At 40.6% G+C, this 26906-nt stretch overlaps 1 protein-coding gene across 5 annotated transcripts in view; it reads left to right on the forward strand.

Annotated features, from left to right (window-relative positions):
- RARB (retinoic acid receptor beta) overlaps positions 1 to 26906 on the forward strand; it is an 802273-nt gene that overhangs the window by 388635 nt on the left and 386732 nt on the right. For all 5 annotated transcript variants that reach the window (XM_069088506.1, XM_069088508.1, XM_069088509.1 and 2 more), the window contains one exon: positions 19770 to 20284. In XM_069088506.1, coding sequence (XP_068944607.1) covers positions 20101 to 20284 — 184 coding nt within the window. In that variant the 5' untranslated portion in view covers positions 19770 to 20100. The remainder of the gene's footprint in view (positions 1 to 19769; positions 20285 to 26906) is intronic.

Genomic DNA, 26906 nt, shown 5'->3' on the forward strand with positions numbered 1-26906 from the left:
TGGTGATAGAACTTTTGGCTGAAGGAATCCAGAGAGGTTTGATAGAAGAAGTGGTAGATGATTTATTCCTTGAAGGATTTCAAAAGGCAGAGGTAACAAAGAGACAGATAAAGTGACATGAACAAAGGGAAAGAAGCACAAGGCACACACAGAGAAGAGAATTGGCTTATTGATTGCTGGAGCGGTTTATGAGAATTATTCATAGATTGTGGCAGTTAGGTGGTACAGTGGATGAAGTGCTTCTCTTCCTGATTTCAACTTATTAGCTATGTGACTCTGGACAAGTCACTTCGCCCTGTTTGCCTCCATTTTCTCATCTGTAAAATAAGCTGGAGAAGGAAATGGCAAACTCCTCCAGTTCCTTTAACACAAAAACCCCAGATGGGGTCACAGAGAGTTGGACACAACGGAAAATGACTGAAACATTAATAGATGTAGCCAAAACATTTCATAGACATAGGAAATAACTTTTGATTCAAATTTTTAATCAAAAGACAAAGAGGCAACCCATGAGTATATTGTTCCCTTCTCAGGGCATAGTAAGGGCTGGTGGATTTTACTCTCAAGTCATTGTCAATAATCTTTCAACATTCTTAGAAATGAGATTAGTGTTTCAGGGCTGGAGTGGCCCAAGAGTTGACCCGATATTCAAAAAAAGAAGGGGATAGAGATTGCAAAATTCTAGAATTGTCTCTAAAAATAGTTTGTAAATATTCAGAAAAATAAACACTCCCAAAGAACCAGTGTTATTGTCTGTTTTTTAACATTGTGATAATATACATCATTTTCCTGATTCTGCTCATGTCACCCTGCATCTCTTCTTCTTCCTGCCAAAGAGGTGATGAGCTAAATATGCAAAATGAGGCAGTTATTTTTGGATGTGGCCAATACGGGAATTTATTTTGCTTGACTACACGTATATGTTACAAGAGTTTTCTTTTTTTGTCCCCTGGTAGGGAGATGAGATGAGAAAATAAATGCATGCTTGCTAACATTTTAAAAATAAGAAAAACAAAAAAAGTGGAAAAATAAAAAAAGGATAGATTTAGGAATAAGAAAAGAACAAGTCATTCCAAGCTAGCCTCATTTTTTTAACAACTAAGCAAGTAAATAAATAAATTCCATTGATGTAATTTGACTATTTTTATGTACAACAGGAAAAGAGGTGTTCTAGATGATACTGTATTGAGGTGCATTCAAAATTGAGTGGCAAAGATGGCAATGGATAAAAGTGGTCAGCATTGGAAATGTGGCACAAGGATGGAAATACTAATTCAGTATTGGTGGAGCTGTGGATTGGTCCAACCATTCTAGAAAAATAGTTTGGAAGAGAACAATTCAGAATGTGAAGAAAGTGATTAAAACATCCGAACCCTTGGACCCATATTTCTTCTGCTAGATTGATCAAAAATTAAAAGAAAGTGTCCATATAGCACAAAATATTTATAATCACATATTTTGTGGAGCAAAGAAATGGATCAAAGTAGATAGCAATCAATTGGAGAATGGCTTTAAAATTATGGTAGATAGATTTAATGGAATGTTATTGTGCTGTACGAGACAATTCTAGGTGGTACAGAGAAGTTAGGTGGTTTGGTGGATAGATTTCTGGGTCTGGAGTCAGGAAGACCTCAGTTCAAATCCAGCCTTGGACACTTAACTAGCTGCATGAAGTCATTCAACACTGTTTGCCTTAGTTTTCTCATCTGTAAAATGAACTGGAGAAGGAAATGGCAAACTATTCCAGTATGTTTACCAAGAATATCCCAAATGGGGTCACAAAGAATCAGACATGACTGAAATGACTGAACAACAGCAACAAGAAACAATCAATATAATGAATCTGGAGTAGCACAGGAAGATATGAACTGATGCAAAATAAAATCTCAGAACCAAGAAAAAAAAATATGCACCATGCTTCCAACAATGCGAACGGCAACACTAACAAAACTGCTGAAACTGAATGTTGTGTAATTTTAATGACTGAGCTTGACTCCATGAAAAGGCATCTCCTCTAACTTCTTTGCCAAGGTGGGTCACTATGGGTGTGGAACGTAATATATGTCTGATTTTGTTGATATATGGATAGTTTTGCTGACTTTTTCCCCTTCTTTTTTATTCTTTATTATAATGGCTGAGGAGAGGGATAGAGTGGAAAATATAGGTGACAGAAAAAGACATAAAGTTTTATATATATATATATATATATAAAGACTAATGCCAGTTTGGAGAAAAATCTCTAGTTGAGTGCCTCAGGGAATCAGTCTTGTCCCTATACTTTCTTGATATCTTTTATTAATAACTCAAGTGAAGTCATAAATGACATACATTTCAATTTTGAAACTAACACAGAGCTAAGAAGAAGGCTAATATATTAAATGGTAAACATAAGGTCCAGAAAGATCTGGACAGGACATATATAGTGATAGGTTGGCTCTAATAAAAATATCATTCTTAGAGCTAAATATAATATCCCACACTTAGATTAAAAAAATAAATTTCACAAGTGTGACATATGGCAGTCACAGCTAAGCATCAGTTTATAGGGAGATGATTTGGGTGTTTTATTAAACTAAAAATTTTAGATCAGTCAAAATTTCAGAATTAGCAGCCCACTAAGCAAATGTAATCTTACACAACATGAAGAGAATGACGTCCATGACGGTTAGGACACTTCTGGAGTTTGTGTTCAGTTTGGGAAATGACACTGGCAAACATCCAGGGTAGATTAATGAAGAGAACTTTGATATCATGAAATATGAAGATCATCTGGAACTGGGGATGTTTAACCTGAACAAAAGAAAATTTGGGGAGGTATGGGAAAGGAAGAAGGGATTATGGCAGTCCTGAATATTTGCTGAGCTAGCCTGTGGAAGAGGAGTAGACGTGCTCTATTTTGACTCCAGAGGATAGAACCAAGAACAATGAGTAGAGGTCTCAGAGAGGCAGATAGAGATTTATTATGAGGAAAAACTTCCTTAACATTAGAGCTATTCCAAAGTGGAAAGGTCTACTCAAGGAGAGAGTGAATCTGTCCCAACTGGAGACCTTCAAGCAAAAACTATTTGGCAACTTGTTGTATGTGGGGTTCTTTTTTGGGTGTTGGTTCGACTAGGCACCTTCCTAGCTCACTTTGAAGTCTGATATTGGGCGAGTCTCTGATTCCATAACTAAAGAATAGTCAAGAACTTTGTTTCTGCTGTCATTGTTGTTGTTCAGTTGTTTTTCAGTCATATTTGACTCTTCCTGACTCCATTTGGGGTTTTCTTGGAAAAGACATGGCTGTCCTACATAATGCTAACTTCCTCATGTGGTTACTAATGTCTGGCATTCAAACCCACTTTCTTACGTAGTTCTGCTGATTAAACAGGCAAGAGATCATGAAGGCAATAATGACTCGAATTAGGGTGGAGAGGTCAAAACGTGACTTTGCTGGCTCTATGGTCATGGTATTAGAGGGAGAAAAGAAATCACCAGATTAAGAACTGGAATGCGTTATGGATGTCAGCTGCCTTTGACAGCCTTGAAAAAGTCCTTGCTATTGTAGCTTCAAGCATCTCCACAAAGCTTTCAAGCCCTCCCTGGTGTATTCAGTAGTTTTTTTTTCTATTCTCATGAATTCACCATGTTTTATGTTGACTCTGAGCTGCATGGGCCCCATCAGGTGAAAATGTAGCTGGCCATAAATGTTTGTGCTGAGATAATGCTGATGATTTTGCTTAACATAAGGAAGATAACTGAAGATAATTAATATATACCAACTAGTATTCTATGTCATTCCCAGACTATTACTATTTAATGCATGAGGCAATATATGACCCCACTCTCAGATCCAGAGAGACCAGCTGTGTTTACATGAAAACTTGTAAGGAGCTAGATCAAGGTAGTAGGGCATTCAGGATGGACCAAACTATGCCTGAAGGCCAATCAGAGAGGGAGCAATGTATAGTGGGAAAGGCTTTGAGTTTATGGTCAAAGAATCTAGCTTCAAATTTCAGCCCCATCACTTGCTACATGTGTGACTTTGAATGAGCAGCTTTCCCTCTCTAAGCCTCAGAATCCCCATCTATAAAATCTGGGATTTTGATACATCAAGAACAGGAGTTTCATCAGAGTGATGACCCTCCTCTGCCCCTCAGATTTAATAGATGGACTGCAAGAGTTATTATAGTCAAAAAATTGTAAATTGTATCACTCAGACACCTGCCTAGCAAGGAGCCTCTCCGACCTTAACTAGTCATTATTCAGTCATTCAGTCATATCTGACTCTTTGTGACCCGCTGGACCATAGCACACCAGGCCCTCCTGTCCTCCACCATCTCCCGAAGTCTGTCCAAGCTCATGTTCCTTGCTTCCATGACACTCTCTAGCCATCTCATCCTCTGCTATCCATCCCCTTCTCCTTTTGCCTTCAATCTTTCCCAACATCAGGGGCCTGGACCTAACTAAATTTATCCCAGACAAGTCCCCAGTCCTTTGCTGTACCCACCCTCACAGCCTTTCTAGCTTAATCAGTCTTTTCAGAATTTGTATTCCATTGGCATCATCATGAGAATCCAGGGTCACCTTCACACTGCAATGTGGACTCTTCTCTCTAGAAAAAATGATTTAATTTTAGACCATCCAGGGGATGAAAAAAACCTCTCCAGAGCAACATGCTCTGTAGCAGTGTAAGACTGTGATAGCATATGGGGAGGACTGTCTTTGGCAATATCATGATGCTGCAGCTAGGGCACTGAACTTGAGATCAGGAAGACTTGGGTTCAAATCTTGCCTCAGTTGCTTATTTTCATGTGACTCTGGGCAAGTCACTTAATTTCTCTAGGCCTCAGTTTCCTCATGTGTAAAAGTGAGGGAGGTTGGACCTGATGGCTTAACCTGCCTCAGACACAAGCTGCTGTGACTCTGGCCGAGTATCTCGGGCTCGGTCGCCATAATCGGTAAAATGGGGAGGCTAAAAATCTCCCTTACCTCACAGGTTTGTGGTAAGGATCAAATGAGTTAATGGATGCAAAATGTTTGCCAAACCTTAAAGTGATTTGTAAATTCACACTAATTATTATTATTATTACATAAAGTGCTTTGCAAACCTGAAAGTGCTATTTGAACGCTAGCTGTTACTATCATCGCTCTCATTTTTACAGCTTCCTTCAAGGGTCAACTTCAATAGCATGTCCCATGGAAAGGCTTTCCTATCCCCTCCCTCCTCAAATTATCCTGTATTTACTTATCTGGATAGATGTGCAATCTCCTACTGCCCCAAGCCCCCAAGTAGAGTGTAAGCTAAGAATGCAAGGGACTGTTTTTATGTGTCCACCATCGGGTTCAGGGGTGTTCTGTAGATAGATAGCAGGTGCCTATTTAATGCTTCTGAGTTGAATTGAAATGACCTTACATGGTAAAAAATCACCTCAAAAAAAGGAGCCTGGAATAGTTGATGTAAAGGGCTTTTGTCCTTCTCGTGCAGAGGGTATGTCTGAAACCAGCTGTAGATTCAGAAGTCAGAAATCTCTCTTACCAATTTTCAGAGGGCCCTAGAACTAGGACTGGCAGGGACTCTCAGATGCTCCTGTCCAACCTCCTTCACTTTACAGATGAGGAACAGAGACCCAGACAGGTCGAATGGTTCATTTGCTGATGGTTCTGGAGGGAGTAAGCATTGGATGCCCTAGGATTGCCAAGAAGCGGGGCATCCAATTTCATCTGTAGGCATATTCCTGACCCAGTGAAATGCCAGGCGCGGTTTGTCTTTTGTCATGCTCTTTTGGTCCATTTACCCTGAAACAACTATTCACTTACAAAAACATCTGTTTTAAAGCTTCTAGGATTAAATTCAACCTCTCCCATAGCCATATTATTCTAACTAATACTTGTCTGTCCTCTAAAACGACTAGCTAAGTAAATAGGAAGATTAAGTGGGGATCCTATTGGGGAAAGTGCTCTGCTTCAGACTCATCAGTTGCTTGGATTTTTTTTTCAGTGTTAAGATCTAGCAGTGAACATTCCTCTTTCTCACTCTCAGAAATAGCTACTGAGCTCTCAACATGTCTCTAAATAGCAAGCCTAGGAAGACAGTCGCTCACCTGTCTGCCAGATGTGCCCAGCAGTATGGAGCCCACACCTATCCACCTGCAGGGAATTGGTGCTGATTTCTTCCTAGAGGAAAGAAAGACTGAAGGCTTCCTTGGGCCTCCCTTTTTTCCTTAATATCAAATTATTTCCCCTGAATTTTTGTCTGGTCTTATGATTCTTCTAAACAGGAGCATTGGGCACACTTGGTTTTGCTACCTTTTCTCGTGCTTGCTGGCTCCAAATGGTGCCTTTGGGCTACTTTCCTTTAACTTATTGTTTTGTTTTTATATCCCTAACATCTACACAGTGCCTTGTGTATATGAGACACTTACTACATTTTGCCTTTTGAATTGGATCCTAGATCTTGTGTTGGAAAGGATCATTTGGTCTTTATTTTATAAATGAGAAACGGAGAAGCAGAGGGGTTATAAGTGTTCCCAGGACACACATGGAACATGAATCAGAATATATTTCTTCCTTTTTTTGGAGGGGGGAAGGCAGGGCAGTTGGGGTTAAGTGACTTGCCCAAGATCACACGGATAGTAAGTGTTAAATGTCTGAGGCCGGATTTGAACTCAGGTGGTGCTGGTGCTCTATTCACTGTGCCAGCCCCATAAACAACCATTTATTAAGTACCTACTACATGCCAGATACTGTCCTAAGTGATGTAGATATAAGGAAAGACAAAAACCATCCCTGTTGTCAAGGAACTCCTAGTCTGAGGGGAGAGACCAAACATTCAGATAACTGTTCAATTGCTGAGGATAAAGAGAAAGGCTAAAAAATAAAGATCCTCAAGGATCTTGCCTTCTGAGAAGCAGATGCAAGCCACTATGCTGTTGGAGTTAGAAACCGGTCCCTCAACTCTAAATTCTGCCTTCTTTCCAGTGTACCAACTGTCTTCCAACATCTGATTGAATTGAGCTATTTTGCAGTTGTACATTGGGAAATGTTTAACAACCAGCTCTCCAAAAAAGCAAACAAACAACAATCTCCTTATACACTTTTAAATTTAATTTGCATTATCATTTTCTCCATCACTTTCTTAATTCTATAAATCGACAACACAATAAGTTAAAGCCTTGATTTGCCTATTTCTGACTTGAAATGTTCACTCTGAAAATATAACAATCAGCCCCTGGTTGAGCTGAGTCCAGCACACCTTTGGTTGATTCTTACCACTTTGTGAGCACGGTATTGGCAAATAAACCATCCACACTAGAGTAAGCTCTATTTAATAACTGATGAAATCCTCAAGGTTCCTACATGTTGCCTGAAAAATAAATGCCACCTGATATGTAATGTAGCTTTCCTAGGAAAGAATGAAGTTTGCTAATGAGCAACTCCACGTTAATGGGCATGCGGGGACAGAATAGCTGTGTAATCTCCTTTGTTTCTATAAGACCGCTTCTGCTCCTGAGTCCTGCCTATTTCTGTGCCAATGTGCTAATAGCTTTGAAATCTCATCCATCTCAACAGAGGCCTGTTAGCTCTGGAATCCCATCTGTTTCAGGGTGGAAGCAGTAAAATGTCATGAAAACATGGCCATTCATTCCCATCCTCAGTGAGGGCTTACTGGCCATTAATAGCCTTTCATTTTGAGGGCCTCAAATTGCCCTAAGCCTCATACTAATTATGAAACAAATGGATTTGGAGTTTGATTTTGTTGCTTTTTGTAAAGTACTGGTCCACAAAAAGGAAACCAAGTGACTGCAGGAGAATTCCCCACAGCCCAACAGGAGATGCTCCCAAATCCCTACAACAGATTCAGAAATGTTTCAGCCAGATTCTGAGACCCTCTTAGCATAATGGGCCCGAGGCTATGTTTTGGCCCAGAGGAATTTTTAGGCTGAATATTTTGCTCCTGAAAATATAGTTTAAGCAATAGTGAGTCTGGCAGAGTCTTAACTAGAACAGGGTTGAAAAGATGCCGTCTCCTACAGATTGTTAGAGTGACAAAATAGTTAAGGATGAGGTGGGTCCCTCCATATAAACCACAGAGTCAGGAAACTCATGTTTGCTAGGTATGATACCAACCGTTCTGTCTGAATTTAGCAAGTGTGATATACTTGTCATTTTCTGGTATTTGTCATTTTTTGTAGGAAACACCTTTAATTAATATGGACATAAAGATGGTTTGACCTAAAAAAAAAAAGACTAGGAGCAGTTGAGAGATTTAATAGCATAGAATAAAAAACGAAGAAAGATGTGTTTTAGAAGTTTTCAAAACTTAATTGAAATGGCCCGTCAAAAAAAATCTGTGTATATTTCAATTATTGCCTGAAACTCTGGTAGATTCAGATTTCAATGGAGTCACTGTTTCTGCCTTAGCTTTCTGACCAAGCTCCATATGGTAGTCCCACAGATGCATTTTGGACTTATAAAGGGTACATACAATGAAAATATAAAAAAGGAAACTGAGTCACAGTAATGGGACTAATGTTAAATATGAAGAGAGGTTCAATGACTTGCCCAAAGACACCAGGTCTTTCTGATTTCAAGGCCAACTCTCTATCCACTAAGCCATTCTGACTCTCATAGGGTACCATGCTCCAAATCCGTAAGTCTGTCCAGTTCAATCATTTCAATTCTTCATCTATTTATTGTTCCAACTACACTCATGTTAAAATGACATGGGATGTTGGTCAGGTAGAAGGGCCAAGGGAATAAGTTTGTTTTAGCACCACGGACATCTTAGCACTTTGGAGGCAGATGAAAATTCATGAAACAGAGGAGATAATTACTGAATCGGGGATTTAGAGGTTGAGAGTGGGGAGGAAGAAAGAATTGTAGTAGATCCTGGGCTATGGGGTGGGGGGCACCTACCAAGGCTTCCCTGAACCTATTTAAGGTTCAGGAATGGTTAAGGATTGCAATAGATCAGTATTTATGATAAGAATGACTGAATTGGTTTATGAGTTAGAGTAAAAAAGGAATATGCATGCAAGGCAGATATGTATGAGAAGAATTCAGTGTCCACACTGGACAGAAGTTGGCTCAAATGAAGCTTGGAAGGTATGAGTAGAAAATATTTGAGAAGAAGATTAGTGAAATGTGTATAGAAGAGACAGAGTGAGACAGGTGAGACAGCAAGTGAAGTAAACTCATTGTACACTAAACTCTGATCCAAAAGAAACAACACATAGTCAGCCAGTCAATAAGCACTTAGTAAGTGTTGCTATGATTTTAATCAATAGCTCTATGTAAATGATTTAAGATTTTATAAGAGCATAGATTTAGAATTGCAAGGGATCTTTTTGACCATCAGGTCCAATCTTCTCCTTTTACCGATGAGAACACTGAGACTTCTAGAGGCTTCCACAACTATTCTGAGACTGTATATGAATTTAGACACCAAGGCCAGCACCCAAACCCTTGTGCTACCTAGCTGTACCTATATGTAAGAGAGTATCACTGTCTAATGTGGATAGTTTGGCTAATGGAAAGGGGGCAAAAACAGAAATCATTATGAGAGAAAAACTAACCAAAAAGTAGCCCTACAGAGGAAAGCATTTAGAGTAAAGTTGGTCAAAGTGTCCTGTTTCCCACTATCTAACTTACATATGTCTGACCTGAGGACTTTGAAAGTATTGAGTTGGGAAACAATGGTTCCTACAACTGTTTAGTGACTAGAAACAAGCATATTGCCTGGCTATGGTGTGGAGGGCAGAAATGTACATTTGGCTTCCTCTAGGATAAAGGCATCTTACTGAAGATAAGGCCCTGCTTTGGACCAGAGGAACTCAGAAAAGCTTGAGCCAAGCTGACCTGAAGAGAAAAGAACTAGGAGCTAATCTCAAGAGAGAGAGGCTGTTGGGTCTCCAAGGAGACCCTTGCATTGTCAGTTGCTGTCTGAGAGGTAGAAGCCCCTCAGAGCAGCCAGGAGAGAAAACAGCACCACCTAATAGTGAATTGTTGTTCATACTATTTGTGAAGGAGACAAAACACGTCAAGGACCACAGTCCAGAGCTGTGACTTGAGCCAGGCACACAGATCCTTATGAATGTGTTTCTTTGTTCTGGTTCCATAGGTTTGAGCCTTCATTATTCTGATGAATGCTGTGTACATTAGTTGGACAGTATATCCCTAGTCTGTGGGTGGAATGCTTTATGATCATCACTCTGGCTTGTATTTAGTAAATGTTTCTGATTAAGAATTAATGACATTCACCTAGTTAATTTGTTCAATGGGAAGCACACCATTGTGAGGTGTGCTCAAGCACACCAGTGAGGGCTCAAGAGTTCCCATGTACAGTAGTGGAATTATATTGTCCCTACCAGGATTGCCTGTAGAATCCTAATATAGAATCCTAATATAGCAGTATCCACCCTCTCTAGTAACCCTCTGACCTACCGGCATGAGAGCAGTTGGGTGAGAGCCAGAGAGAAGGGAGATCAGTACCATGCCCATGCTATATTTATATCCAGGCCTGGTGTCTCTCCTGAACTCTAGTCCTATGTCATCAACTACCTGCTGGACATTTCCAACTGAATTCCCCGTGAGTATATCAAACTCAACATGGCTGAAACAAAACTCATTATCTGTCCTTCAAAACCTACCCCTTTTCTGAGCTTCCCTATTTCTTCCAAAAATACCGCCACCTTTGAATCACTCAGGCTCTCATCCTCATTGTGGTCCTCAACTTCCCCCTCTCCCTCCCTATCCCCCATGTCTTGAGATGGACGGTGGGGCTGAAAGCACAAGGTGGCCTAGAATATGAGGTGTATGTAACTGAGTAAAAGGATTGTGATGTGAAGCCCCAGAGGATGCAGGATTACAGTAGGATTATCCTTAGGGAAGAGTGGGGATGTCTCATATTCCTAGAGAGAAGAAAAGAGTGGCTTTTAAGGACTGGAGGAGGGAAGTTTGGGAAGCTCCCATCCATCAGACGACCAGTAGCTTTCCGTGATGTATGAAATGGTCAGCTCTTTTAAGTACAGGAAGTTGGGGGTTCAAATGAGTCCTCAGAAGATTTAAAAGGATGCAGGTGGGGGGAATGTAATAGGAAATTAAGAACAGGCAATGAGCTGTGAACAAGTAAAACGTTATATATGGTAAAATGGGAAGAGCTCTGGAAAATAAAGATTAGAGGGTTTGGGGGTGGGGAGGAATCAGGCCTTGTGGAGGAGATGGGGCATAATATGTGCCTGGAAAAAAAAGGCAACATTTCCCTGGAGTGAGTTTAGAGATGGCAGGCAGTGTATACACAAATACACAGAAGTGGGAGTGAGCAGACTAAGATTAGATACCACCTGGTTTTCAAGATTGAGATATAGAGCATGCGAAGAGGACTGTGAAATATGGCTAGAAAGGAAAGCTGAAGCTAGATCACAGTGGGCCTTGAATGACAAAATAATTATGTATGTAATTAGAAGCCGGTGCTGCTTTCTGATGAGGAAAATGACATAACCAAACCAGTGTACTAAGAAGATGCTTCTGGCACTGGTGTGAAAAAATAGGCCAAGGTAGAAGACATGGATGAGATTGGATTAAAAAATAACTCCTTTTTATTACAAAAACTACTATTTTCTCTTACTTTTCCATTGGAACAGGCAAGCTTGCTTCCTCCTAGCTTCTTCTCCGAAAGTATCTGTATACAGGCTAATTAAAGTGACAGGTAGGATTCTTTAAGAAAAGAAGGATGAGTCACTTTGCTCTTACCCATACACTCATGGGGACACATGCACACAAAACATTATTTTTCTCTTTACTGTATCTCTTTTCTAATTAAAAAACTGACTCATAATGTACCCAGACCCTGGTGACTTCCATGACTGTCCGTGAAAAAATAAGTGACCTTGAATGGCTTTTTAAAAACAGAAGAGAAAGAAAAAACAATCAACCCTACTAAAGCATTTCTGACTGTTATTCCCAAAATGAAACCACTGTACTTAGGACCATCCCCTGCTTTATTCACCACCTGATATCTCTTTGACTCTTTTCTCCACAGGCACAGATCTTCCATAGGCCATGGAGGTTAGAACTTCCTTTCTCATTCATGGATGGCCATAGCCAAAGAATCATCACCTAATGGTGAAGCTTTTTGTACATGGCTAGGTCAGTTCTGGCTAGATCTATTCTGTCACCAGGACTATACTCAAAGTTGTTCTACCTTGAAAGAACCTACCAAAGCATATATTCTTCTGGAATGATCTACAAGAATCCAAGGTCATCTCCACCATTGGATGAGTCATCTAAATAAGACTCATATCTATGGAAAATTATAATGGTATGGAGCTGTCATCTTCCTGCTTCTCCCAGGAAATGCGAGATACTGTCTAGGTATCTCATCTCCTGTAATAGAAGAGGACAATGTGGTTGGCCAACATTGACCCAAGTGGATGATAAAAGGACATAGTTTATTATGCAGAATCTTCCCAGGAGGCATAGCCATGAGGAATTCTGGGTGCATGATTAACAAGGCCCTACACCTCAAACCTGCTACCATTTGTATATGGAAATAATTCAACTATATAGATGGTTATAGTGAATAAAACACAGGACATCAAGACTTAAATCTTGACTCATCTACTTCTGACATGTGTAATCACAGGAATATTTTTTTCCTTTCTGAGTTTCAATTTTCCTGTCCAAAAAAAAGCATGGGCTGCAGAATCACAGAATGCCAGGGTTGTAGGGTCTCTCAGAAGGCATCTATACCAACCAATACCTAAACAAGTGTTCCCTGTGCAGCAAAACTGACAAGTGGCCATCTAGTTCTTGTTTAAAGACTTCTGATGATGCAGAACCTACTTCCTCCTGAGGCAGATCATTCCTTTTATTAATCAATTTAATTATTAAGCCTCAAATTGCCTCTCTGCTACCATGATCCTTTGCCTCTAGCTCTGCCCTCTGCAGCCAAGGAGGAAAAGCTGAATTCCCTTTCTTTACAGTAATCCTTTAAGTATGTGAAGACAGATGCCATCTCTCTTCTGAGCTTTCTCTTTTCCATGTTAAACATCTGTCCCTTAGAGCTCTCAATCCTGTAGAGAATATAAACTGTATTCTCTAGGCTTGTTAACCTTCTGATCACACTCTTGTGCTCAAGACATTTGAATAGCCAGGCATTCCAATTACCCCTGCCCAGACTTTCTTTCTCAAATTACTAATTATTTTACTTTTATCTACCTTTTAAGAAACAGTGGGAGACAGAGAGATAGGTAAACAGGCAAAGAGAGACAATGTGAATGTGTGGTGTCCCAGACAAAGAGTCTAACATAGAGTCAGGAAGACACAGGTTTAAATCTTTCTGCTGACATGTACTGGCCGTGTGTCTCTGGGTCACTCATTTAATCACTCACTGTTTAAGGAAATTCTCTGACACCATAAGTTGCATTTCAATTGAAGGAGTTTCCAAAGCAAAAGTTTCCTCCCTCAATGAAAAATCACATTTTAGATTGAAGCATGAAATTAAAAAATATACATATATAGAAACACATGAAGATATACCTTGCTGAATTTAATGTATGGGGGTTTATCTGCCGATTTCTCAAGAAATATAAGAAATGGGATATTTCATCAATACCAGAAACAATGGGTAAAATCAGAGCTGGTGATTTCATCCTCTCTCCCCAGCCTCTACTTTCTCTAGCCCTCTGAGGGTAGGAGGGAAAACTTTAGTTGGTAATCACAAACCCAGTACCACTCATAGCTCTTCCCCATTTTTCCTCTGTCTCTTATAAAGACATTGACAGGAAGAAAGGGGTACAGGAGTATCACTCACCTCCTCCCTGGACTACAGTGGCTTTCTTTTTTCTGGCCTTTCTCTAGTTCTCCCTAACATTCCTTTGTTCTCCTTCGCTTTTTCCTGCCCCCTTGACATCTTTTCCTAACTTCAAAACTCATTCCAAGGGCTATCTCTTCCATGAATTTGTCCCTGATCCCCGCAGCGGGAGGGGAGTTCTCTTTTCTCAAGGGTCTCATAGCTCCTTCTTGAGGCCTGGACAGGAGGATTCACGTCCCAGTCAGCTGCCCCTATAAAAAGTGGGTTTCTTGCTCCATTCATTTATGTATGCATGCATGCATTCATCGCCTTTTTAGAAATTGATGAATTCTTTATAACACCATCGAGTTCCTCTATAAAACAAAGGTCCGTGGTTGGATCGCTAGTATTCTTCTGATGAAACTGTGTGATTGCAAGTCATGGAACCGTCTCCAAGGAACTGAAAGATGAGATCAATGATTTAGGAAAGGAGATATATCCTGGATATGTAGCAAGAGTGAAGGATAACCAGTGGACTGCCTAGGTGCTTCGTTAGGAAAGGAGATATCTACTGGATATGTAGCAAGAGCGAAGGATAACCAGTGGACTGCCTGGGTGCTTCATTAGGATCGGCACAATGTTGGGATATCTAGAGGAAATGCCTAAAGATGTTGGGCAGATTTCCTATAAAGAATTTATGGGCAGAAATAGATAAGAATTGCCCACGATACACTGGCAGTGTAGCAGTAGTGTCCAACTCAGAGAGAATGGATCCCTGCTGATTTCATATTGACTTTGAAAACCACAAATTAATATTATCTATGTTGTATTGAAAAGCAATAAAATACATAAAATTTTATGTATTATGAAATAAAAAAAGTATTGTGTGTTTTGTTAAATGCTTCACAGTGACATTTCATTCTGACTCAGACTGGAGTTTGACACCTCTCATCTACACCATTAGGAGTACCCACATCAGTGAGATCAAAGATTTGTCAAAACATCAGATTTTGTCAAACCAAAATAATGCTGCCAATCACATCCTCTTTCTATAATCTTCTTTGTTTTCCCACTGTAAAAAATCCTCTTGATAAACAATCCTTCATTCACATTCTGATCTTCCTTTAGTTCCAACTGTCTTTTCTCTAATTTAAGTTTCTTTATTGAATGATCTAAAATAGATCATTCTAAAATAAAATGCTGGACTTTCAGTGAAGAGCTGGATTCGAATCTTTACTCTGATACTTTGTAGCTATGAAGTCACTTAGACCTTTGGGACCTCTAGATGACCAAACTCTCAAAGACTGTTAGAAGAAATGCAGTCAGCATCAGTAGAGGGAATTTCCACACTGCATGTTCATTGCAATAATAAAATCATAGATCTACACTCCCCTTCTCCCCAAAATTCCAGCCCCTCTAAAAAGATCCTACACTGTTCAAAACACCAAGAAGCACCCTTTAAGAATTCCTCCCTACCCCCATCTCTGAACCTTTTCTCATGATGCCCCTTTTCATCAGGTATATTTTTCTTCTCCCTGACCCCCCTTTTCTGACTTTAGATTTTCCTACAATCTCCATTCCTTTAGTAAAACTTTCTCTAAAGTGGAAAGGAGGTGACTGTCCCTATAGCTCCTTAGTTTCTCTTTTTAAAATTATACATGCGTACATACACAATAAAACCTCATAGTTAAAACTATGTGCAATAAACATTTATTGATGACTTTATTTTATATTCTCATATATGTAAATAGATTCTTATTCTATACAGCAAATGTGTCCCTGAAAAGTTGTGGATAAATCAAATTCTATAAATCAAATCCTTTTTTAATTTCTGCTTTAAAGGGCTCCTATTGAGACTCTTTTAGTAAAGAATAATCCCTTCCTAACTTAGTTTCATTGTCAAAATGGATTTCTGCTATCTGCTTTGCTTGAAGGGAGATGTGCCTCTTTCTAGGTGAATGGTGATGTGGTAAAATTCAATAGAAGTACCACTTTTTCATATCAAATGATTCATGGACCCCTAGGTGATAATCATTAGAGTACTATATTAGTGTCTATTGATAAAGGAAAGACATGATAATAAAAAAAATTATTATTATTTTTGTAGCAATCTTCAGGCAACTAGTTGGCACAGTAGACAGAGCACCAAACCTGGAGTCAGGAAGACCTGAGATCAAATCCAACTCAGATGCTTACTAACTGCCTGAAACCAGGCAAGTCACTTAACCTTGTTTGTCTCAGTTTCCACACCTGTCAAATAAGCTGGAGAAGGAAATGGCAAAGTACTCCAGTATTTTTGCCAAGAAAGTCCCCCAAAGGGGTCACAGAGAATCAGACATGACTGAAACAACTGAACAACAATCTCAGGCTGTAGAGCTGAAAGGCATCTCAGAGGTCTTCTAGACCAACCCCCTCATTGTACAGCAGCTTCGCTGGGGTCACAAAGCATCAGAAGTAGGGTTTGAACCCAGGTGTTCTGACACATCTAACACCCCTGACATTAGATTACATGAACTTATATTTTATTAATTACAATACATATTTTCAACATGGTGATATTTGAATCATGCATGTTGTGGGAGGTACGTTTGCTTATTCTGAATCACACTGTGCTTTTTGTTGGAGCTCAGTAAAACTAAGAATAGCATTGAGTCACAGAATCCCAGAATGTCAGAACTGGACAGCTCCTCCTTGACTCTCCATTCTGACTTGTACCTGAATAAGAATTCCAAACAGCCTCTGGGGTCCCTTCTAACTCTGAACCTATGATCCAATGATCCCAAGTGACCATCTAGCCTTTGCTTGAAGACCTTCAGTGAAGAAGGACCTACTGCCTTTGAAGGTAGCCCATTCTACTTTTTAAATGACTCTTTTAGGATGTGTCTTTTCAACTTCCACCCATTGGAGTTAGTTTGTGCTGCCCTCCAGAACCAAGCAGAATAAAGTTAATACTTCTTCCATCAGACAGTCCTTCAAATATTTCAAGGTCATGTTCTCCAGATTAGACATCTGTAGTTATTACCTAGCCCCCCTATGTCATAAGCTTGAGGATTTCTTTGTTACTGGTATCTCCCACTTTTCCATGTCCCTCCTAAAATGATATGCCTAGCATTAAATGTAACATATCAAATATGATCTGACCAGGTGTAATGTTAATGAGATATTTATTATAATTATAATATATTTATAATATAAATATAATTATAAGATAATAAGATCTTCCCTGTCCATTAATATGCCTCAGGTGGAGTCCATTAAGGGAAGCTTGCTTAGGGGAGGCTTGCTTGTAGGAAGACTTTCACACTTTTTGCTAATTTCTAATTAGGCTCTAAGTCATGCAGGTTGTGATGCCTTCTGGCTCTGAGAAGTGTATATATACTCTGAGTTGGTATTTTGCTTTGGGGGCTCATTTATGAGAATGATCTTGTGATTCCTTGGTCAGGATTCTGAGTGGTTGTATGCTCAGAGCTCCCCAACTGCTCAGATGTAAAGGTTCTCTCAATTGAGATATGTATGTAAAGTATATAATTGATGCAGGCAATCAGAGCCCTGTCTTTTGCTCTTTATTTCTCTGCTTGTATTTTCTTGGCTTGTATTTTCTTTGAAGTTCAAGGTGCTGACTTTTCCCCTGAACTAGTGAATATAATTTTAAAAGAGTGTTGATCCCTGAAACAGTTACCTTTCCTAGTAAAGCAGATCTAAGAACCTGTGCTAGCAGCCATCCTGGGTATGTCGGTGTGGTTGCCGCTACACCATGGCAGAAAACAGTATGACTGTGAACTCAAAGACCACTCCCAATGACTTTCCTGGTCCACAAGGCTCCATGACCAACTACTCATGTGGCAATAAAGTAGAGGGAAGAATAGCATCTACCTGTCTTGCTTTATACTTTTTCCTATTCTTATGCCTCATCCACATGTCTATGTGAGTAATACTATTGGATGATGTTGGGACCTACCTAATTTCAGTGTCCCACAGAACTTTCATTGCCTATCAGTAGATTGTATGTGGATTAGATAGAGCATTACTATCAGTAGATTGTCTGTGTGGACACAGACCAAAAGATTAAACCTATGATTTTCCACTGAGCCCTCCCATACTTTGATTTTTTTTACCTGCTTATCTGGCTGCTTAAAGATCTTCAGCAAAAACCTAAACCTTTTAGCCAGTCAGACAAGATTCCTAAATTCTTCAGTATTTAAAAGCAGAAATAAATGAAGAATTCCTCAGGGTATTTATTTCAACCTAAAGAAAAGAACTCAACAATTTTTAAAACGAAAGAATTCAGCCCTTAGGAGTGAAGGTTTGCTGGAATGTCACAAAATGTCAGTTCCACTAGTTAATAGGAGTAGGGACGTCCAGAGAAAGAGATAGAAGGAACTGTGGTTAACCATGCCACACATTGTACGTTTTTGAAAATCACATCAGGTGGAGATGCAGCAAATGCTAAATAGAATCGCTCATTTATCGAGCTAATTTACTATATACTGTGAGAAAAAAAGGGACAAAAGCAATCAGGACATCCAATGAGCACACGTCTCTTGATAGTAAACACTGAAGCAGTTTACATCTTAAATGAAAGTAGAATTCCAATCCTTTTAAGTTCTTTTCATCAGAAGATGGAAGCTTGACTTAGCCAAATTTGGGGAACATGTATGTGATAAGTGCTTAATAAATGCTTTAAACCAAACCCAGGAGTGGGTGGTTCTTTTTAAGAGCAACCAGACTCTTGGTGAAACTGACACCACACAGGAGAGCCTTTTGCTGTCTCTGGCCTTAATGTTGCTCCAACCAGGGAGGGAAATTCCATCTCGATGGACAGGTTCTCAAATTTGGCACTTTAAGGGGTTCTCCACTAGATGCCCAACAGGGCACAGTACTGAAATACATAGTGGTCAATAAATAATTTCTTGGGGCACTCAGTGATCTGGAGCACATGGAAATGACTTCCTTTACAGGAAGGAAGGAAGGAAGGAAGGAAGGAAGGAAGGAAGGAAGGAAGGAAGGAAGGAAATAAGCCTTCATTAAGTATCTACTGTGCCAGGAACCATGTTAAACTCTAAAATCTTTATGATATCTGATACTACTAACAACCCTAGAAGGTTGGTGCTATTATTATCCCCATTTTACAGTTCAGGAAATTGAAGCCAACAGAGGTTAAATCACTTTTCCAGGGTCACATAGCTAGTAAGGCCAAATCTGAACTCAGGTCTTCCTGTCTCCAGACCCAGCACCCTATCCACTGCCACATTAAGCTTACCAAATCTTCTAGATTTTCCTTTGTAGCAGTTTTGGAGTCTAACCTTTCTTTTTCATTCCCAGATCTGTAGCTAACAATTCTTTTACCCAAGGCAGTAAAACAATCCATCAACAAAAAATTTGCTTAGTGCTTACTGTGTATCAGACACTGTAAGCACCATGTTCAGGCCAAGGGTCCAAGAGACCCTGAGATATAAAATACTTTGGGTCACAGAACTGGCCACAATGGGAGTTTGTCTCTGGGGAGGACACCAAGGATGGGTATAGTCTCCAGGAGAAAGAAGAGTACTATCCAAAGTTTCTTAACTCCAGCAAGAGGTTGGGCAGGGTGCCCATTGATGGAAGTGGAACTAGGGAGTAGAACAAAGACACTGTAAGACAAGGCTGGTGGCAAGGGAGACAGTCAGCCTCTGCTGCCTGGAATGGAGGCAAGCAGTCAGGTGGAAGCAGCATCCCCCAACAGGATGGGGAAGGGATGAATAGTGTTTGCCCATTTGTGGGGAGGAGCCAAGCAGGAGAGGACATCAAGATGGATGCAGTGGCATCCTCTAAATTACCCACCCTGAGGCAAACCCTCAACTGTCCCACCCTAGTTATGACTATTACAAGGAGAAATTGTTAGAACGGCAATTCATCCATCTCATTGGAGAAGTCTTCCATATTACCCTTTCAATGAAATGAAGACTAGTTCCTTCCTTTGCTTATGTTAGGGTTTTCTCCTTTTTTCCCTTTACAGAGTAGAGTGGTGCAAGCCTATGAAGTGACTACTTCCTCTCAGCCTTGCATTGGGACTGAACTGGTGCCCCAGAGAGAAAGAGAGAGAAGAGCCAAGAAAAAAAGATGTCTTCTTTCTCGTGATCTGCACTGCAAAATGAAACAGGCACGGCAACAGCTCTGATAATCGGCATCATCTGACAAATACTGGCTTCACTGGTTACTCACTCAGAGCCACTGCTTTGCTACCCCTCCTCGATCCCCCCTCTTCCTGGGATCCCCAAGTCACACACCTTGGTTTGGGGACCGGAGTGATGCCCACTGGTGCCTGCAGCCCTTTATTTCTGTGAGACATGAACATGACCACCAGCAGCCACACATGTCCAGTTCCAGCAGTGAATGGACATATGAATCACTATCCAGCTGCCCCATATCCATTACTCTTCCCTCCAGTCATTGGCGGACTCTCCCTCCCTTCTCTTCATGGACTCCATGGCCATCCGCCCACCAGTGGGTGCAGCACCCCATCCCCTGCAAGTAAGTAAAACCAGAGATGGCATATGATCATTCTCTTTTCTTTCTTCTTTTTTCTTTTCAACCTGAGTCAGCTTGATGGGACAATCAGTATTTGCTCTGCCTTTGGAATGTTCTGATATTGTTTCTTTCCCATTTAAATTTCAACTTTCCATGTTGGTGTTCTGTCGCTAGCTAGAAACTATATAACTGCCAATTACTTGAGCAGGACCATGAGCAGGTATTTTTGTTTTCTGCTTTTAATTTTGGCATTTTGTAATGAAGTATAGCCGCTAAGGGTCATCTGTAGCTATGGGATGAAATAGTTTTAAAACATTGGCCGTGTAGTAAATCGCATAAGAATTCTGCTAGGGATACATGCTTTGAAAATCCCAATGTATAATCCTGGATGTTGAATCTGTAGTCTTTGATAATCATTTCCTGTCTCTTGACTATAAACATTTTGACTTCCTGAGTAAATTTATTACATCCCCCCCCTCCCATTTCCCCCAACACATGGTGCACACATACCCAAGCCTCCTTCAAGAATCTTTAAAATTCTAGGTGTGAAGAATTAGAAAGATAAAGGATTGACCAAAGGAAATAGTCTTACCAGTAATGCAGATTGTATCCTAACAAGGCTGATGCTATTTGCCAAACATCTTATCTGTCCAAGACTGGATTCAGATATTCATTGAACAAATTTACTTTGTAGAAATATAGTGCTCTCTGTTCATATGCAGTTGCAAAGGAAAACTAACATGAAGAGGGCCCACCTGGGATGTAGCAGGTATCAGCAAGGCTTACTCTGACTTTGGCTTAGCATTTTCTTGTAATATTTCAGGTTCAAGAGAGCTTCTTCCTGTTAAAAACAAGGGAGTTGGTATGAATGATCTTGAAGGTCCCATCTGGCTCTAAAATTCTGTAACTTTCCATGACACTTTGCAAAGGTGTCACTAGTAATTATTTTCACCTGGTATAAACACAGTTTGGGGGAACAGGAAGGGAGAAATGGTATGCAGGCATTTATTTGAACTCAGGTCTTTCAGACTTGGTGCCCTTTGTTGATCCCGCCTCTTCCTGGGATCCCTAAATCACATACCATGGCTTGGGGATCGCAGTGGTGCCCTTCAGTGTCTGTACCCCTTTATTTCTGTGAGACATGAACATGACCACCAGCAACCACACGTGTCTGCTTTCTCCAGGAGAAGGGTCCCTCCTTAACTTCTCGGAACCTTATTTTCTTTATCTGTAAATGTTGAGATAATTATATTATCCTGCCTTCTTTGTACTTTACAAAGCACCTAAAATCACTGGAAAAAGAGCACTGTAAATATGAGTTATGACAACATTATTATTATTATTTCTGAAGCTCTGGTCCTTGGCTGCAGAAGCAAGAATTCCTTGGGGTTCAATGTGGCTTTACCAGGTAAACAAAACAAGCAAGCCAAATTATAATCCTGTCACCTGAATTTCAAGTTCAGATGGCTTGGAAAGGAAGCCAACACATCACTCCTCCTAAATCCACTAACTGTGGGTTTCACATGCTAAATACAGATTGCAAGCCACCCATACCTTCGTAGCCATAGATCCTTCTCCATGTCCTCCCATAGGTTCAGATTGGGGATGGGGGAGGGACTGTCCAGTCAATGTAGTGGGCCTCCAATATGACATCTTCAGGATGCATTTCAATGGAGCCCTTGGTCTATCCATTGTTTATCCACCACTGTTGCAGCATAGTCTATTTTCTTTTTAACTCATACATTTTTTTTCTAATGACATTCTTGACTTCCCTTCCTCTACATAATTCCCTGTTTGTAATGACTTTCAGCCTCCTTTTATCCACCATGCACCCCTCCATGGCCTTTTGGGTAATCTTCACCTTCCGATCTTTGAAATTAGTCAAATTCCATGATTCATAGCCAAAGGGCATCACCAGAAAAAGACTGATATTCCCAAGAGAGGATTGTGAGGAAGAGTTGGTCAGAGGCAGTCCCGCCTGATTCCCCCTTCCAATGGGCTTGTCTCCTTTTCCATTTGCCCTTTCCCCTTTAAAATCCACCAGGCACTGCTAAGAAGTGAGTAGCAATAAAGTTTGGGCTTTTGAAGTTTTTACAAGCAAACAGCTTGCAGATCTGGCTACCACTTTTAAAAGGGACATTAATCGATGAAGCAATGCAAAGAGGAGCAGTAAAGGGGGAAAGTAGATGATAGTTTTAGGTTGGGACTGGGGCCCCTGAGTACTGTGATTTCAAGGTCAAGTGCTGGAGAAAATAATGCCTCTCCCTCCTCCTGGCTGATCGGTGGAATTCTTCTGAAATTCCTTTAGCAGGGAACAAACATTTTCATTTCACAATCAAACTTGAGGCTAAAAATGCGAGTAGCCCTGGGACAATACCCACATCCCCTTAGGTTCACATTGGATTGTAAACTGCTGACATCAGATCCTTTCCTGAGGACACATACTAACAAGGGCACAGCACAAGGCTAAGGGCTCCAGCTGCTTCATGGTTTTGCCAGGGTCTTGTCGCTTTTTGGTCTGGGACTTTAGGAAGATCACAGTCACCCCACTAGACATCATACATACCCCAGTATATCATGGCAGCTGTTCATTCGCTGGTAAGGAAGGAATGATCTCTTTCCCAGTCTTAGTTCATGAAAGATTCCTGTGGAAGGACACAGCAGTGAATGGTACAAGTAGGGAATCTTTTGGCAGAGAATGAAGTTACTAAGGAGTTGCCGAGTTCTGAGACCGGTGTTAGGACCAAAGCCAGGGAATTCTGTAGTAATAGCACCTAATAAAAGCCGTGCTTGCCTCAGAAAGTCTGCTGTGCTTGAATCAGAAGGAAGGTCATCGAGAGGGAGACAGACATGAGGGCATGCACTTCAGATGTGAGGTGCTTTGTAAGGATATTTCACAGGGGATTTGCTGACGTACCTTTACCCAACTAGGTTTCCCCCATCTGTAAGTATTTGCCAGACAATCAGTTAGCCTAACCCTTGGGACTTCTCTTTACAGGGCCACAGGGCAATGAGGCTGTGGGGGGAATGTCCTTAAGGTTTCTAGCCCATGGGAAAGATAAAAAAAATCAAACACCAGGTAATGACTGGCCCACAGGCCCATGGGCACAGTGGGTTATTTCTCTACATAGCTCATATTCCATGATTTCTTAGTCACCTTTAAGTGTCTACTATATAGCACCAAGTGACTCAGTAGAGCATTGATTGGACTTGGAGTCAGGAAGACCTGAGTTTGAATCCAGCCTCAGACACTTACTAGCTGTGTGATCCTGGGTAAGTCACTTAATCTTTCTGTGCCTGTTTCCTCATCTGTAAAATGTGGATGATTATAGCACCTATTTCATGGGGTTGTTGTAAGGGTCAGAGGAGAAAACACTTGTAAACTGCTTTGTGAGCTTTAAAGCACTGTATAAAGGTTAGTCGTTATTTTAAAAAATCATTAATTATCCTTATTTATTACTCCTCCCACCACTACCTGTCTCATTCCTTTTCTTTTTCTTCTCCTCCTGCTCCATAACAGGGCCTGTGCTATATACACACTAGGGATAAAGAGCCAGAAATGAGATAATCCCTGTCATTAATAGGTTTACATTCTCTTTGGCAAGACAGACTGTGCACACATAAGTATACACAGAGCAAGTATTTACAAACTGTCAATTCTCTGGGTCGGATTTCGCATTCTATTTATCGCTCAGAATAGTGAAGGCTCTCATGTTCATGGGATATAAGGATCAGTTGAAAGGACTTGGAAGGTTTAGGCGAGAAGGGTGGGGATGTGGTAGCTGTCTAAAAGTATCTAAAAGTCTGCTTATGTAAGAGAAATTAGCCATAGTCCCTCTGGCCCCATAGGAAAGAGCTAGGTAGAGTACATAGAACTTGTAATGAAGCAAATTTAGGCTTAATGTAAAGAAAATTTTTTTTTAATTAGAGGTATACAAAAGTATGATGGGCTGCCGTGGAGGTGATGAGTTCTTTCATTTATATTTTGTATGTATTTCACATCCATCTCTCCATCTCCTCCCACCCCAAAAAGGAAAATCAAGTCAACACAACCATATCTCACATTTTATGCAACGTCCCACAGCTATCGTATCCCACCTTCCCAACAAAAGGAGAGAAGTACACTCGTCCATCTATTTTTCATTCCTTTAAAATTATAGCGCATCTCCTAAGCTGACCGTTTTTGATATTACGGCCCCCTCTCCACTTCTACACAGTTATGGGAAGGATGGCCTAGACCTGTCAAGCTTGAAGTCCTTTTTGCAGTTCTGGCCAGCCTCATCCTGGTGAGAGAGGGATGCTTCATTCCAGTGAATTACAAATTCCAATGGGGAGAGTTGGTGCTAGAATGTACAAGGCAGCACTCAATGTGTTATGTTCTGTGCTCTTTGTAAAAGTCATGTCCGTGGGTCTGACTCTGCATGTGTCGCAGTGCTGATGTTTCTGTATCATTGAACAACATGTGCTTTTTATAGGTTTTTGGAAACTGGAAAATATGATTAATATTTGGCTTTGGGGTCTCTTTCCAAGTCGTCTTGGTTGAATTCCAGCCTATCAAAATAAGAACTGCTTTTTTTCTGTCATGTTTAATATTCGGAAAGTGCCCTCATACTATCAAAGTCACCAGACAGAGCATTCACTTAAAAAAAATTACTGCATTCTGGAGACTTTCATAAGCTTCAGAGTTACATATGGCAGGACATAAAATTATTTTCATGTCTAAGCCTTTTCTTATCATAGTTCAGAGATGGCCATAGTTTCATAAGCTCATAGACCCAGAGATAGAAGATAATGGGAAAGTGATGTGGCCCAACTTCCTTAAACTAAGTAGAGACTCATTACCCAGCTTATCTGAGCTAGGATGTGCTGTTAGGTTGGTGTGTTTTATCAGGGAATTAAGGACCACGGACTGAACTAGGGGAGAAAGGCCCTGCTCTGAATCATTCTGACCACCTCAGACAGCACAAATCCCTCCAGGAATGCCCCACAGACCCTGTTTTTGTCTCTTCTCTGTGTTATGCCTGTGGGCAGGTTCTCCTGCTATGCTGAGCTTTCAAGTGTCTAGTAAAAAGTTGGCATTCACTGAATGCCAGCTCACAGTTGTCAAAGGTGGCACCCTTTTTGGTTCTAGAATTGTGTTTTCACCAGGGAGGAAAACGCCCACTGAAGGAACACTTTATCCATGCCAACTGGCATCTCAGAGTATTGCTGGGGCACCGAGAAAATAGTGTGACTTGAGTAGGATCTCAGAGCTGGTATGTCTCAGAGGTGCAATTTAAGCCAAGGCCTTCCTGACTCAGAAGCTGATCTTCTACCCACTCGACATGTTTCCTTTCCAGCCTTTACTCCATTATTTTCCAAATGAAAATGAGGAAAAGGAAATTGGAGAAAATTCCTTTTGGGAATAAGCAGAATCAATGTTATGGTAACTATTTGCCTCTTTCATCAGGTCTTAGATAACACAAAGGGAAAGAACCAAACAGTCATTTAATTCTACTCCCTCATTTAAAGAGATAAATTCAGGCTCAAAAAAGTGAAAGGACTTGTCCCAGGCAAACAGGCAACAAGTAGCCAGGCTGAATTCAAACCTCCATCTTCTATGCCCAGGTCCAGCACTTTTCCCATTTTACTCCCCTAGAAACATCTGAATGTTTAACAAAATACAGCCCACTTTTAAAAATGGTTTGAAATATTAGCTCATTTTGGAATGGATGCAAGGTGGTCTTGACTACGTCTCAAGTCACATCTGGGTTGTGTAAGAGGCCTATCTGGAGATGGTGAATGACATTTATTGCTCTAGTGTTTCTCTTACCCAAATCTAAAGGAACCTTTATGTCCTCGTCTTAATGTCCCTGTAATTTCCCCAGACTCTAGTTGAATGTAATCTGTAGTCTTTAGAATACTTTTAATGGAGAGTTGTACACTCTAAGTAGCATTGGGCTGACACTCCTGGGATCGAGATGATGTGACTGTGAATTAGAAACAAAAAGATTATTGTTCAATTTGATCAAGTTAAGTACATTTCCAAAAGGTAAGACTCGACTCAGGAATTCTGCTCCTGGAAAGGAAAAGTCTTTAAATTTTTAATGCGATGGAAGGTTTATGTGTGACTCACTCCTCAAGATGGTTTTTTGGTGAAAGGGACTTTGGATGCTTATACATGTAAGTAAAGAAGGAAGGCATGAGAATTAATACGTGGACTGTGGATTCCCCTTACTGGAATCCCTTTGGAAAATGGCAACCCAACCACCTCACCTGGGGAGAGCTACGAGAATCAGTAATGTTCTCCTTACATTTGGCTCCCAATTTGGGCCACCCATTGCTGCTAATTCTTCTGTTGGGAGGTGCTGAAGGGGTCATAGGAATATAAATAAGGCTCTTGAACAGGGCTGTGACATGGTCAGGCTTGTTCTGTGGGAGAATTACTTTGACAACCATGTGAAGAATAGAGAGGAGATGGGAGAGACTGGAAGCCTAGAAGTTAGTTATATGGGAAGGTTCCTGTCATAGTCTAAGCAAGAGGTGATGAGGGTCTGAAGGTCGTGGGGTGAAGGGCACCATTGAGAGAGAGGTGTGGAAGTGGAGTTAGCCGTATTCAGTGATGGTCTGCACGTGTTGGAGAGGA

The sequence above is a fragment of the Petaurus breviceps genome, unplaced genomic scaffold (assembly GCF_028583685.1).
Source record: "Petaurus breviceps papuanus isolate PSGF00001 unplaced genomic scaffold, PetGlider_PUasm1.0 185, whole genome shotgun sequence".
Classification (NCBI taxonomy): domain Eukaryota; kingdom Metazoa; phylum Chordata; class Mammalia; order Diprotodontia; family Petauridae; genus Petaurus; species Petaurus breviceps.